Consider the following 15,113-nt stretch of genomic DNA (forward strand, 5'->3'; position numbering starts at 1 on the left):
GCTGTTTCTTTGCAGGGAAACTCTGTTGTCAGAAGAAACCAGATAATGAGGTTTCTTCGCTGTGAGCTTCATGACATATTTTGAGGCCACATGTATGCCACAGGAAAAATGTTTCTATCTCTTCAAAGAAGAGGAATTATAAATATTTCCTCACTTAGTTATCTGCAGATAGTGGAATCTTCCTTCACCCCTGCTTCAAACCAAACCAAATAATAGAAGCTAACCCCTATTTGATGACTTGGTTGCTATTATTAATCTTATAAGGTCACGACTTTTAAGAGGGGAAAAATTATATTAGAAAAGCAAATCGAATAATTGAATTACATATAAGCTAAATTGCATCAGGTCCCTGAAGTCATATAGGCAGCTATAAAGTTACTTTTTAGATAACAGTAATTGGAATCATACCACATGTAATTCTTCTGCAACAATAAAAAGTGTCATGATTTTTCAACTAAGACAATGTGGGATGGATTTCAACGAATCCAGATGCCTTTTCATGCAGCACAGTGTTACTGTGCTAGTTTCAAAGACTTGTAGAAGACCTTATTAAAAACCATACCCAGTACTCTGAATAATGCCCCCAATTTTTGTGTTCTACCCCAGGCTGCCACAAGAGGGCATTCTTCCCCCAAAATATATGCAGGCAGCTATTAACATTGATTTCTACAAAAAGAGAAAATATATTTAATGAGGCTCTTTGACCTGGCTAGGAAATATTTATATTAATGTCTGTTTATAATATATTTTTTATATTCTTTATTTGTTTTTTCTAATTTTGAATTTCATAGGGTGCTAATAAATAGCTTGGATGGCAGCCAAAAGACTGGATTTTTTTTTTTCAATAAATGGACATTTGTTTTGTTTGTGATTTGCAACTGGAATTTTCTGATAAAATCAATGGTTCCTTGTATATCTTCCATAGGGTTTTTTTGAAGAAGAAGAGGGTAAAGAGTATATTTACAAAGAGCCTAAGCTGACGGGTCTCTCTGAGATTTCCCAAAGACTACTCAAACTCTATGCAGACAAATTTGGAGCAGATAACGTGAAGATAATCCAAGATTCCAATAAGGTAGGAAAAATAAATATTTATGCAAGTTCTAAGACTCAACGTAGATTTTTTATTGTCATTTGTTTTTTAACTATATTGTTTTAATTTTCCGTCTGACTCTGCAAAGTAAAGTACCAAAATTATGTTGGATGTTTTGCTTGTTGATTGGCTGATGGTCATCTTCTATATAGCCAACTAAGTCCTCTACTTCTCCCATGGGTTATTTTGTTCAAATAGCAATTTCAGTGTTAAAGTGATTGCACCCAAAGGTGGGACTAGAGGAAAAAATAGGTCGAAAATATTGATTCCATCAAGGACGTCTTCCTGGGTCATTCCAATTTTGAAAGTTGTCCCCTGTGTTAGGACCAGACTTGCTATTACATTGTATTAGCCTGTGAGAATCTACTCAACCTCTTGGTTCCAAAAAGCAAATGATTACATCCTCTCATTAGATGACCAGAATTCTCTTGTATATTCTCATTCATTTAGCCAAACTCTAGTAAGCACCTACTGTATCCCAGGGCCAAACTAGGAGCTATTGTGTGCAGAGCATATTCCTCCCAGACCTCCCTGTCCACGCAGGGCCAAGAGGAAAAAGACTTGTGTGAACAGTCACTAGAATGCCATGAGGTGCCCCCAGTGAGACATGGCCCAGTAGCAAGGGAAAGCTCAGGGCAGGGGACTCTGAACAACTCACTCTTGCCTGGCATTGCTACCCAGAGGAGGTGATCATTGAATAGCAGGTGAGTAGTGTTTCCTAGAAGCAATGCACATTCTAGGAAGCCCAGCACATGCAATGAAATGAAGGAAGGAAAAGGGAATATGTGTTTAGAGAATGGCAAGGCTTTAAAAACAGATTGGGTAAAGGAGTGCAGCAGGGAGGTTTCTTGTCTTTTTAGCAGGTAAGCTAAATGACCTATTACATGATTGCAATGGTGTAGAGCTCTATTGGGACATGAAAGAGATTGATGATGACGATGATGATGATGATGTCTCTGCTGGCATTTGTAGGGGTTTAGGCACAAGATCACTTTTCTGGGCAGAAATTGTTTAAAATGTGCTCATTATTCCTCTTGGCTTGAACAGTACAGTCACCTTACCTATTCAGGCAGACAGAGGATTGCAGTATCGACACTCTTTGAGTGCAAGCATCAAGAGAGCTTTAGTAGGATGGAGAAAAATGCCACTGTGATGTGAGAGGGACTTGGGTCTTCATTCCACCAAGCCATACTTATCCACTGGTGATCATAGATAAAGTAGCTGGCCACTCTGAACCTCCACTTAAAAGTATTAAAATCCATAAAATGGTCACAATTCTTCCCACCTTACAGTGTAATTATTAGTAGCATTACAAAAAAGTTCATGAGGTTCCTCAAATCTCTGGAATTGGATAGGGAGTGGATGGGTGGACCCATGGAGAAAATTAGAAGTTTTAAAATTCTTCAAGATATCGTTAGAAAAGAGGCTGAGAAACATCACTTCCAGCCTCCAAGGAGAGCCAAAGCAATTTCTCCGATTGTCTTGGGACCTCCAAATTGTCCTCCTTACGATTTGTCAAGCCCACTCACCAAAGCAAAGTTAGAAAGGACATGGAATAAAATATCCTCTTGCAGTAAGAGAAGGTAAGAGACATGAAAAATACAAAAATTTGCAGTCATCTCATAGGTTAATCAGCTAATCCCCTAAGTAGACAAAGGACCTCCCTCCACATTACCCCCTGTCTAGGTGTATGGCTAAGTCACAGAGGAACAAAGAGATGCATCTCCGCTTCCAAAAGACTTGCACACAAAGGTGCATGGAGGTTCATCACAGAAGAGAAATAAATAAAGGATTAAATAATATGGCTCAGCAGGCAGCTAAGTGGTAAAGAGTCTCAGTCCTTAAACTGGCTCCAGTCCTGCTGCTTCCACAGCTGGTTGCTGAACCACTGTTGGCCAGTTCCTTTGTGGTCTCACCAGCTCTGAAATGATAATTGGCCATTTTCCTCCAAGGGAAGAGGGACAGCCTCCTTAGGATGCCAGCCCAGAGAAAAGAGCTTTGGGCTTTCTTTCAAACACACCTTGCGACTCACCCCTCTTTATTGGCCCCTAATGTGTTAACACAGGTAAACCCCAAGGATTTGGACCCCAAATACGCCTACATCCAGGTGACTTATGTCACCCCGTTCTTTGAAGAAAAGGAAATAGAGGACAGGAAGACAGACTTTGAAATGCACCACAACATCAACCGCTTTGTCTTCGAGACGCCCTTTACCCTGTCGGGCAAGAAGCACGGCGGAGTGGCCGAGCAGTGCAAGCGGAGGACGGTGCTGACAAGTAGGTGCCGCGGCCTGAGCCACCGCCTCGCGCAGGCGCACTCCGCCAGGGAGCTGCAGTCCCTCACTAGGCGATGAGTGGAAATCAAGAGTCATTTCAGCCCTGCAGATAAGCACCCAGAGTGTCGCGACTTGGAGATACTTGCCAGGAAGACCTGATTCCCCCCTTTATCTTTCATTAGGAGAAAGAGGCTTGAGAAGGGAGCCAGAGGAGAATTGTCACTAGAGTTACTTTGCACTTAGTCATTGTTCCCTGCAGAATTTGCAGTCGCGAAAGTCAGTGGCGTCAGCGACAATGGGAAAGCACAAGGCACTGAACTTTCCTCTCTCCTCTCCCTGAATCTATACCCAGCCGCTTCAGGGTTAGTGGCTCTCATCCTTGGGTGGTTTAGGGCAAGATTTTAAACCACTGTGGGAATCAGAGTCTTCCTCTAAAACGAAAGCAGGCGTTGATCTGCAGCCCCCTCCCAGCGCTATCTAGATCTATTCTGTCTTTCATTTATTCAGCTGACACTTAATGAGTTCCTGCTAGGTGTTGGGCTCTGTTTCCTGGCAATTAAATTAAACACAGAATATTGCCCTAAAGATGCTCACAGTCAGGTAGGAGAAAGAACCAAGTAATGCAAGAATTTCAGGTCAACACCACATGAAATAGAGATGGAAGAGCTAAGAGGAGCTCCTGAAGGCAACTGAGAGGGAAGGTGAGCAAAGGCAGTTTGGAGGGAGATCTCCCAGCCACCTTGGCAGACTTGTGGTCCTGGACTGTACAGTTGACAGGTTACTAGCACCAGTGTCCAAACTACAAGATGCATTCACTTTTAGAAAACTTGTGCAGGGATTTTGTAATTTAAAAAAATCATAATAATAACTAGAACTCTATATACTCTGCAGTATTAATTTGAACTTTCTTTATTGTGGGCTAGTGTAGATCTTCTTTGAAGTTGCATCGAAAGCCATAATCATTTTAGTGTTTAACTATTCTAAAGATCTTACCCATCCCTAAGATTGCATTCCCGTTAGTTGGTGAGGGGAGAAGACCATGCCTGGTGGGGCAGCTGGAGCAAAAGGTAAGAGTATGAGAGATGCTGGCATCTAGAAGAAAAACAGACACACACAGAAACAAGCAGATGGAACGTGCTGTGAAATAACACAAGATCTTCTAAACCCCCGGGGGAATCCTGGACTTCCCACTAACCCTTAAATCCCTCTGTGTGGCTTTTGTGCAGCGAGTCATTTGTTCCCCTATGTGAAGAAGAGGATCCAGGTCGTCAGCCAGTCGAGCACAGAACTGAATCCTATTGAAGTGGCGATTGATGAGATGTCCAGGAAGGTCTCTGAGCTTAATCAGCTTTGCACGATGGATGAGGTGGACATGATCAGACTACAGCTCAAACTGCAAGGAAGTGTCAGTGTGAAGGTTAGTATGCATTGCCCAGAGCTGAGATGCACACAGCCAATGAAACTTGGTATAAAATACCTGAAAATTGTTTTTACAAAGGATATAAGAAATATTTTTGCTATTTGTGAAATAGAAATATTTTGCTATTTTCATCTGAGTCTTTAGAATGATGTCTAGCTGTAAATGCACATCGATGGTGCCAAACACCTGTAGTCACACCTTTAAGTTGAACTGAAATAACATTTCTCCTTCAAACCTCCCATTCCATCTTCTCTCGATAAACTTTGTTCTGAATCTGCATCCTAATGAATGAATCAACTAATGAATAAGCACATCACTCTTCTACATATCTGTTATTAAGAGCCTTATAAAATTGTTCCAAAACAAATCCAGAAATAGAATGCTTAATTACTAGTTCATAAAATGTGCAGTAGTGTTTATCTGACTGTCAGGGTTGTGACAGGAAGCAGATGGAAAGCTCACAGTGGTTGATTAAGGGAAAAAGAATAAACAAACTATTTGCAAAAGTTGTGGGCAGCATTGAAGAAACCAGCAAGGGCTGGTGCATGGTCTAGGAGTACTCAGAGTGTTACCACCCCAAACCCAGAGAAACAGGGGGAAACAGTGAGCCCCTGATGACGGACAGGTGTGGCTCTGCTAGAGGACTGCAAAAAACCCAATGCTCTATCCCAAGTGGGCTTCTGCTAGGGTGAGGAGAGTGAAGCACAAAATGTAATCAGTAATCAAGATCTTAATACAGTGTTTTTAAAAATCAAAATGCTAAAATCCATAACAAATAAAATATTGATTTTTCAAATAAAGGTTGGCAGGTACCAGTGCCCTGCTGAGCTGTACTGGAGCCTGAAGCAAAGGGAAAAAAAATGTGTGATGCTGCTGATTCTCATATTGAGTGCACTGTCCTTGCTCTGTCCCACTTGTCTGGTCCCCCACTGGCTAGCTCAGAAAGAAAGGTAGCCAGAAGGCAAGGGATCCATTGTCCTACTGCAGAGGAGATGGCTTCCCTAGGCTCCTGGCTGAGTAGAGGAAGAGAGGATGGACCTGGAGAAGAAAAGGAAAACATGTGGTGCTGACTTCTGCATGTCTACTAATGGCCAATGCCCAGTGGTCACAGCATCTGAAGTCTGCTCAGTAGTATTGTCCTTGGTGTACCTGGATCCTTTTGAAGCCCCATTAACAGATAGTATGCCCTGAGGAAAATGAAGCCCTCCACTAGTGTGGACTTGCTACTCTGTGTCAGCGCTGATAGACTGATGAACACACTGGCCCTGTGCATTCATCCAGCAGCTCAGACAGATGCCTCCTTGGACCATGATCTAAGATAGACTGTCAAGTGGAACACAGGGAAAGAGGGGTTTTCGGAACAGGGCACCCACCACAATCACTGTGGAATGGCTTTTCCTACTAGCTGGGTGCTTAATAGAAAAAAAAATAGCTCATCGAACATTTGATATTAAAAATATCAAATTTAAGTACAGTGAATGTATTTAAGTTGATAGAAGTAATTAGTTTTCAAAGCTATTAGGAAAAGCAGATCAGACATTGAAGATATGGCAAAATGTGAAAGAGCTGGCAAGTAATGGAGTCTGAGAAAAGTGGTGGGAAAGGACAAAACTCTGACACACTCATTAGTGGTTTCATGAGTGGTTAGATATAACAGGATTACAAATTAGTGTGTCACAAGGCAGGAAGAGAGAATCAGGATGCCACATGAGTGGCACTCACAGTTGCCATTCCTTCCATGTGTGGAGAAGGTTCCATGGAGGAGGTGGGGTCAACCTCAGCCAATTCTCTTTTCCTAGGTCAATGCTGGGCCAATGGCCTATGCACGAGCTTTTCTTGAAGAAACTAATGCAAAGAAATACCCTGACAACCAAGTAAAACTTTTGAAGGAAATATTCAGGTAAGATTCTCTTTATTGGAATACTCTTCCTTGAACTCCTTCCGACAAGAGGCATGAATTCGCCCAACCATCCCTGTTCAAGGTGGCAGAGTCCCCCAGCATCCCAACTCTGAACCCAAAGTTACTGAACCCAAGGTCACTTCCTATGGATAGTTTTTAATCTGCTTCATGCTCTTGCTAAAGACAATTTGCAGATGCGTGTGGGCAGGCCCTCGATGTGAATGAGCGCCTCATCAAGGAGGACCAGCTGGAGTACCAAGAAGAACTGCGGTCCCATTATAAGGACATGTTGAGCGAACTCTCTGCAATCATGAATGAGCAGGTGAGTGTTCCCTGTTGAATGGGCACTGTGAGCAGAAAGTTGTACCCATTGCCAAGGCTGGAGAGATTCTCTTTTCTTTATCTGAAGTCACTGTACTTTCCATCAGCATCATGCTGTCTTCACCATGCACAGCAGCATTTGGCTTAAAGCAGAGATAAATGAAAAATCTGTAGGAAAAGAATGTGAGAACCCAGATGCTTTCCAGTTTTTAAAGATGATTATCCAATCCACATGAACTGTTGGTTTTCTATAATAAGTGGGTCTGATGCAACATTGAGGTCCATTGTGGTCAATTCCCATTAGAACTTGGTGCCACTCTCTGCCACCCCTGGTTGGGGACCTCACAAGAGCCAGAATGTGGTCTGGAGTTCCACACTTCACCACTAGAGGTCTCTGCACCATGCCCAAAAAGAACCTCAGGACTAGCCATGGGCTTTTACTTCCAAGACTTCCTGCAGAGACTGGGCCTCAATTGGATAAAAATCAACCCTCACCCCACAAGTAAGTTGTTCATGTTTTCAGACATGTATGCAGCATGTTCTATAAGAACGCACAAAGCGTGGCTATTCGATAATATGGGGTGCAAAAAATCGAGTCGTTCAAAACCAAGCACTGCTTTATTAGCGGGCTTCTAGCATCCAGCAGCCTTCACACTCTACCTGGATATTGCATTTTCTGTGCTCTTCGTAGAATACATGCAGGACAGAACTTGACTAGTCTCATGATGATGATACCTCACACATAATAGTCTCTCAGTTAATATTAGTGATCCTTCCTTTCCGTATGACCTAGCATTATCAACACTACTTGCAAAAAAATGAAAAGTATTCCATCTTTCATTCTAATTTTAATTACCTTATGTATTAGTTTTTCCTTTTTTTCTATCTTCTCGTACCCACATCTTTAACTCTGTATATTAGCTGAAGAAAAGAAAGAAATGTTTGATTGACTTAGGTAAAGAAGAATGAACTCTCTGGACAGGATTCCTAATGGAAGTAGAACTGGTATGGGCTTTGTGAGAGGTGATGGGAATTAAGTTCTTGGCAGATGCCTTGAAAGCATGGGAGAAATTATAAATCTGGGAGAGAAACAAAAAGAACAAACAATGGCCGTAAAAGCTGGGAAAGACGAAGGAATGCTTGTCTCCAACTCTTGGTCTGGCTTTCAAACTGGCACAAACGCTCTTCTCTTTTCTCCTGGCAGCTCTGCCGAGGTCCGTGTTTATACAGCTTCTGTTCCTCTGTGTCTAGTGTTTCCCTCAGTACTGTGGGCAAAATTGGTATGTTTTTCTTTCCTTATGTCTCCTTCGTCCTTTGTGGCCTCTCCTATCACCTATCCTAGCCGTGCATTTTCCCCAGTCACCTTCAAAGTGGCTAGTGTTCTCTAAGGTTTTTATTTAATTAAAACAACTTCATTTCCATTTCAAGATAGGTCAGTGGGGGGTGAGGGGACGGATCCTGGTGATTTAAAACTAAAGTATAAAAACCTTAGTTTTTAAACAGAAAATTCATACTCCATCAGCTTCTAGAATATATTTCAGCCCACCTGTCTCCAAAACAAAGATGCACTGCACCCCAAATGCCAAAGCAAAAATCAAAGATCAGGTGGCCAGGTGATTAAGGAGAGAGAAAAATAACTTCTTTTATAGGAACCTTTGCTAAAAGAAGGAAAATTTGCCTCTGGGCTTCCTAGAAACTGACACAAAGAACCTTATGGATTGCACAGGTCTTGCTGTTCAGTAAAAGAAATAGATCTGTCAGTAGGAAAGATAAACTTTCTCCTGGTCCTGTGCTTTGATGAGGCATTTAATAGGTGATTATATATGGGAATGCCTGCATATGCCTCTGTGCTTGGGCACAGGTGTGTGTGTGTGTGTGTGTGTGTGTGTGTGTGTGTGTGTGTTTACAATGGAGAGAAAAATTCTACCATTTAACTTTGAAAATTAGAAACAAATAGAATCAAGACATAGAAATACAGAAATGGAAACAGAAAAAAAAATAGAATAAGTTATGTAGTTCACTCCAAGAGTCTCCAGAAAAGCCTTGGCTAGAAGAATCTTCTGAAATCTTCTAGTTAATTAAAGAACCTTCCATACAGGGAAAGAGATGGAGCAGAATAAAGAGGATGCTGGTGTGTAAAATGGAGAAGCTGAGATGGAGTCATTTGAATTGGTAGTGACAGGCAATAATTGCTTTTATAGGCAGCCAGAATTTCACAGTGTTTTATAAACAGACAAAAAAATAATAATTCTTTTGGCTGAGGCTAAAGTAATGCATATAAGTATGCAGATGAAATATAAATATAAGATGCTCATTTGGAGTGTGTTTCAACATTCAGTGAGAACGACAGCAGAGAAAAGTCAGCTGCAGTAATGAGTATCAAATATAAAAAACAGAGAAAGAAACAGACCTGTTCTGTTCCAGGGCCACGCATGCAGGAGATGAAAGCAGATTGCTGCGAGAGCCCTGGGTGCTCTTTGAACACATTATCAACCAAATTATGCATGCAGAGCTTGGTGGCACTGATCATGAGTAGAATTCATTGGTAGTATGGGAAACTCAGATGCCAAGTGCTCTTTAGGGGACAGAAGCAGCAATTCTCTCCTGGAAGAGGGAGAAGCCGCAGGTCATGGCACAGGGTGGTAAGGTGGTAATGGGAAAATCATCATACCTAGAAATTCAAAAGATTCCTTAAGTCTGTTCTGTTCAAAGATACATTTTACAGATACCTGGGGTTTCTGTGGCTGCTGTTATTATTGTATTTACATATCATTATTTGAATAGGTCAGAGTCTAAGAAAGTATCATTGAGACCTACATTATTTTCAAGTAAAATCAGGTCAAGATTAATTTTTTTCTTATATTTCTATTAATGCAAATATTTAAATGCGGTTTCCAATCTCCTCCCCACCTTCTTGGTAGATTTGGAAAAAAAAAAAAAAAAAAGCTCGTAGATTAGAATAAAATTCTGAAATTACTCAGATGCATTTGTGTCATTCAGACATTTATTAATTTATATCTGAGAATCAGAGTGTTGTGAATCTACTTTAAATATCAACATACTGACTATCTCGGAGGGGAAAAAGTCCTTCATAACTCCTTTGATAATTCTTTTTTTTTTTTTCTCCAAAATTTAGAGATAGATCCATGGTTAATAAAAATCACTGTTCTGATTTTTAATTTTGTATCTCGGGACACAAAAGCTAACCTCTCTATTATGGCTGTCTCGTGTTGCGTTGCTCCTGTCTGAAGATTACGGGCAGGGACGACCCGGCAAAGCGCGGAGTGGAGCGAACCTACACGCGTGTCACTAGCAAGGCCCCTCCGGCGCCACCCCTGGTCTTCATCTCGCAGGGTGCTGAAGCGTAAGGAGCCCCGACACGCCTCTCGCCTCTCGGAGGACTTTCAGAATCTGCAGCTCATCTCGGGGAAGAGAACAATAGATTTTAATTTATTTGAAGTTTTTATGGTGTTAATATTTTTGTTTACCTCGCTAGCTTGAGAATTTTGCCAGCCTCTGAATTTGCACATTTCCTATAATTTGTTTTTTTCACTGAGTGGTGTCGATCAAGCCAAGCTGAATATTTGCCATAAAATTCCAATGAATGTGTAGCTAAAAAGCAAACTCTTGAGTTTGCTGTCGGTTACGTGTTCAATACGTGGTCCTAGTACACATATTTTAAAGGTCAAAGTGAATGTTTTTGTAACATTTAAGCATATTTCAGGTGTAAATAGAAGATTGTAAAATATATGGTTTTTACCAAATTTAAAAGAACATTTTTAGTTATTACTTATGACAGTACTAAAATTATATGAATACCATTTCAGATACCATTATATTAAACTATTTGTGTATGTGTAAAAAAGTGTTGATAAATACTAATCTTTAAAGTTTGTGGAGTTCCTTTATTTGTAATATATGTGCTCTTAAAAGCAGTGGGATATGAAATTATAGAAGTATTTTGTTGTTGTTAATAGAAATAAAAAAAAGTTACTTTGCATTCGATTTCCTCTTGATGGGCTGGTGAGTCACTGGTAAAAGGGTTAATAGATGTCTGTTGAATGGAATCCCATACACAGTACTTATGATATCTTGCCAGAAGTCAGAAAAGGACCTAAACCCAATTGAGACTTCCTCCAGAGATGAACTAAGTAAGTAAGTCAAGGGCTTCCATACCTAGGAAAGTACTAGAATGATTTGAAGAAAACATAATGAATCAGAATCCTTAGGTAGCTGGGAGGTTGTGGTAGCTATTGGGATGATTCACGAATACTCCTTTTATACACCCTACGAATTTGCCATAGGATAGCACTTTGCTCCCTCTTTTGAAGTCAACATGAGCATGGAACTTGCTTTAGCCAGTGAAATGTGAACCGTGTACCCTGTGCCACTCTCAGGAGGAAGATTTGCAAGCCACTAAGTTAACCTGCCTAATCCCTCCCTTGATGAAGTTATCTTTGCCCCACGCTCGAATCAACCTATACCCCGTAGGCCATCCTTACACTTCTGCTGGGGGTCTGGGTAGACGCCAGGTCAGACAACAATTCATGCTAAGCTGATTATGAACAGCAGACCACCTGCTGCAGAATCAGGCAGGACATGTGTAGCCTATTTCCATCAAACCTTCTGAAATGGAAACCCCAGGAGTAGAGTCCAGCATCCAGGCCCACAGGATTCTCAGACATACTCAGGTATAAAAATGCCACTGAGTCCTCTGTTAATTATTGACTCCAAAACATTTCTTTGCAGAAGATGATGTTTTCTAAGACAGTGACCTGATTTTGAATTACCAAGACATTGAATCCTTATTTTATATTCTTTTTCATCTTTACACAAATTTTCTTAAATTAATGCTCTTTAAAATAAGCTCATTTAAAAACAAATGGTGATAAATCTCCAGGTTCTACAGATGGAAAGACTGAAAATAAGACACAGGTATCAAAAACAGAATAAGTGGATCTAATGCAGGGATGTCAGGTGTGCCTCTGGGCCCTCATCCATTCAGAATCCCACTCCACACCTACCTGTCCATTCTCAGATTAAAGAACAGAATGCCCAGACTGCAAAGAAATTAACATGCCCCTTCGTTTTCATTAGCTTTTATTTTAGGTTCATTATCCATACCTCTGTGCATCCCTATTCTGTGTCTGCACTCATTTAGAAGCCAAATACCAGTAGGCCAATCAGCACATTTCCTCCATAATGAAGTACAGCTCTCTGAGGGATGCTGTCATAACAGACAGAGCGTTTTACTGGAAAGTCGGCTTTCAGACCTCTGAATGTCGCTCAGTAAAGGATTTCACCATATTTTCAGGCTGATGATTTACCACCTTAATAATCAAACTCCAGAAACCTAAAAATTATATACATATTATAAAATTCCAGTACTCCTATGAGTACCAGAAAATGAAACGCATTCGAAAGCAAACATAGCAAAATGATCCTAAAGCAATTAGTAGTCTCTCAGATTACAAGCAGTCCCTACAGCACCACACTTGCATCAGTAAAGAATGATATATAGGGCTGGGGTCATGGCTCCGTGGTAGAGCACTCTCATAGCACATGAGAGGACCTGGGTTCAATCCTCAGCACCACATAAAAATATGTAAATAAAAGAAAGATATTATGTCCAACTACAACTAAAAAAAATGTTTTTAAAAAAGAATGATATATAATATCTGATATATATGTATATGCACATATAGCATGCTGACAATATGTTTTGTCTAGAAAACGATGAAGTACAGGCAAAATTAGCATTGCAACTCTGCAGGAAGCCCCATCCCTTTCTTTTAACTTCCCTCCACTCTACTTGCCTACATGTATCCTCCATTACAGCCACAACATTCTGTTAAAATACCCATCTTGCTGCTTCTTCCAACAGGAAGCTCCCTTTCCCTTTCCTCCAACCACATAAATGGAACCCATACATAATAGGACCCAGCTTAATACCACACCTAGAACCACCCAATGGGACTGGGGCTCCTGTTGCTTCATCTGTAGAGCTTCTAGCAGATGAAGGCTAGTGACTGAATCCTTCTTAGCCAAGGCTAATTTTTGGAAAAAGAGAGGCATATGTGGGTTCCTTGCAGAGTGGTGTGTGGGTATGTCATATTTTGGTCACAGGTTACAAAGTTCCCATTAGTAATCCCAGCAACTCTTTTTTTTTTTTTTTTTTGACACTATTCCAAAGGCTATGGGCAAAGATGCAAACTGATTCTCCAACAGTTCTCAAGGTCTGAGAACTACTAGGAGAGCAGAATGTGAAAAATGCCGATGAAGGAAGTTTAAAAACATTAAACAGTCTATGTAGGAATCCTGAATTTTTCAAAAGAGTGAGGGGTAGCTTGAGGAATACCAAAACTGTCATCTGAGAGCCAATCTCTGCACCTCCAGCCCAGGGGTGACCATAACTAGAAGACCCTTGATCTTCTTTAAAAAACAGTCCCCTCCTTGCCATGAGTTCATTTGCCTGAGATGAAGTTTGATAAGGTTTGATGAACCTGTGGGCACACAAGAGGAGCTGTGTTTACTTGAGGACAGGTAAGCATGTTTGAATTCAGAACATGGTGATTGAAGGGTTCCAGGTGAATTATGGAGATGTCAGCAAAGAAAAAAATTCCCATGAAATCTCTTAACCTCCTTTGACTTCTCATTACCCCTAGATATTCCTGTAATAGAACACATGTCAGATGTTCTGGGGGTTCAGAGAAGAATAGCTTGGTGGAGAGATCATTAGTCACAAAACCCAAGAGACACTACAGCAAATATACTGGGTTGGTCTTAATATGATAAAAAGTGAGAGAGATCAAAATATTACCATATGAAAATCATTTGGAGATGATAATGGTGATTGAGCCTGAATGATTGAGCAAAGATTACAGAAAATAACTTTTATCACTAATGTAGAGGATTCTCCAGGGAATCTGCTTGTAATTTTCTTGCATCACTTGACATTAATGTTCTAGCTACAACATCATTGTTTCTTGGACATATTCCTAATATATAAAGGATATTTACTTCTGAAGCAGATGACATTTCTTATATTTCATCAAAAGTAATACAAGAATAACTTCTACCTGTATGGTGGGTGGGATTTTTGTTTTGTATTGTTTATTTGTTGTGAATCAAACAGTGGTGTTTGTAGGATGTTTTGAAAGACAGTGGCTTATGAACTGAGAAAGTTTGTTTCATAAGACTTGAAGGTTAATGATCCAAAGGACCAATCTTCTGCCTTGTGAATTTTCCTTTTAGATGAGCAAATTTTTAAAGAAATGAGGAATTGTAGGAAAGTTCTTGAAATCCTAAGAACAAAAATTAAGAATTTTCATTTTTTTAACAAAAGTAAAAAAAATAAAAATAAACCTATAAATCTAGCCTGAAAGAATGGATCATTCTATGAAAACATTTCCAAGAAACAATCCAAGCCCATTGGGGAGGACTTTTGGTGTCTCAATTCAAAACCATTCTTTCAGACGCTTCAAGTCAAAGTAGCCCATCTTTACAAAGATTCAAATCTATAGCACCCCCACCCCCACACACTTCTTCAGAGCAAAAAGACTTTGACTTCCCAGGGTACCTTGAACTGACTGAAGAATTTGGGAAATATGGCCCCTTACTTTCCCTTTAACATTTAGAAGAGCTGAATATAAAAGTCTTTCTAAAAATAAACTATTTCCATTGGGATTGTAAGCCCAAATGTTGCAGATGATTATGGAAAACCATCTTTATCCTTCCCTCCAAGGACCCAGGCTCAAATATTATGCCTGTGACAAGTGTGACTGTGAATAATTGAGCATGAACTATTTCTAAACCATATTCATTGCCTTCTGTGGGATAACTTGGACACATAGCTGTGTAACAGACTCTCTGCTCCTTTCCCTGATTTCCCTTCTCCATTTTACTACTGCTCCTGCTTGGAATGAGTCAGAATCCCAAGAGGGATAGGTACCACACCCCAGAAATGGGGATTTCCTAACATCATACATTTGGCACGAATGAAACAAGATGTTCCAAAAATGCACGAAACACAAATAAATCTAGCCCAACAAAGCAAGTCAACACTTTCCTGACTCCAGGGCAGATCACAGGCCCTGGGGACCCCAAG

General features: G+C 40.4%; 1 protein-coding gene across 4 annotated transcripts in view; it reads left to right on the plus strand.

Moving 5' to 3' along the window:
* The window catches only part of Dock10 (dedicator of cytokinesis 10), a 236,055-nt gene extending 225,117 nt beyond the window's left edge, over positions 1–10,938 (plus strand). For all 4 annotated transcript variants that reach the window (XM_077110269.1, XM_076866402.2, XM_076866404.2 and 1 more), the window contains 6 exons: positions 926–1,072; positions 3,156–3,366; positions 4,592–4,782; positions 6,585–6,685; positions 6,869–7,007; positions 10,258–10,938. In XM_077110269.1, coding sequence (XP_076966384.1) covers positions 926–1,072; positions 3,156–3,366; positions 4,592–4,782; positions 6,585–6,685; positions 6,869–7,007; positions 10,258–10,374 — 906 coding nt within the window. In that variant the 3' untranslated portion in view covers positions 10,375–10,938. The remainder of the gene's footprint in view (positions 1–925; positions 1,073–3,155; positions 3,367–4,591; positions 4,783–6,584; positions 6,686–6,868; positions 7,008–10,257) is intronic.
* The last annotated feature ends 4,175 nt before the right edge of the window (positions 10,939–15,113 follow it).

The sequence above is a fragment of the Callospermophilus lateralis genome, chromosome 9 (genome assembly GCF_048772815.1).
Source record: "Callospermophilus lateralis isolate mCalLat2 chromosome 9, mCalLat2.hap1, whole genome shotgun sequence".
NCBI classification, from domain to species: domain Eukaryota; kingdom Metazoa; phylum Chordata; class Mammalia; order Rodentia; family Sciuridae; genus Callospermophilus; species Callospermophilus lateralis.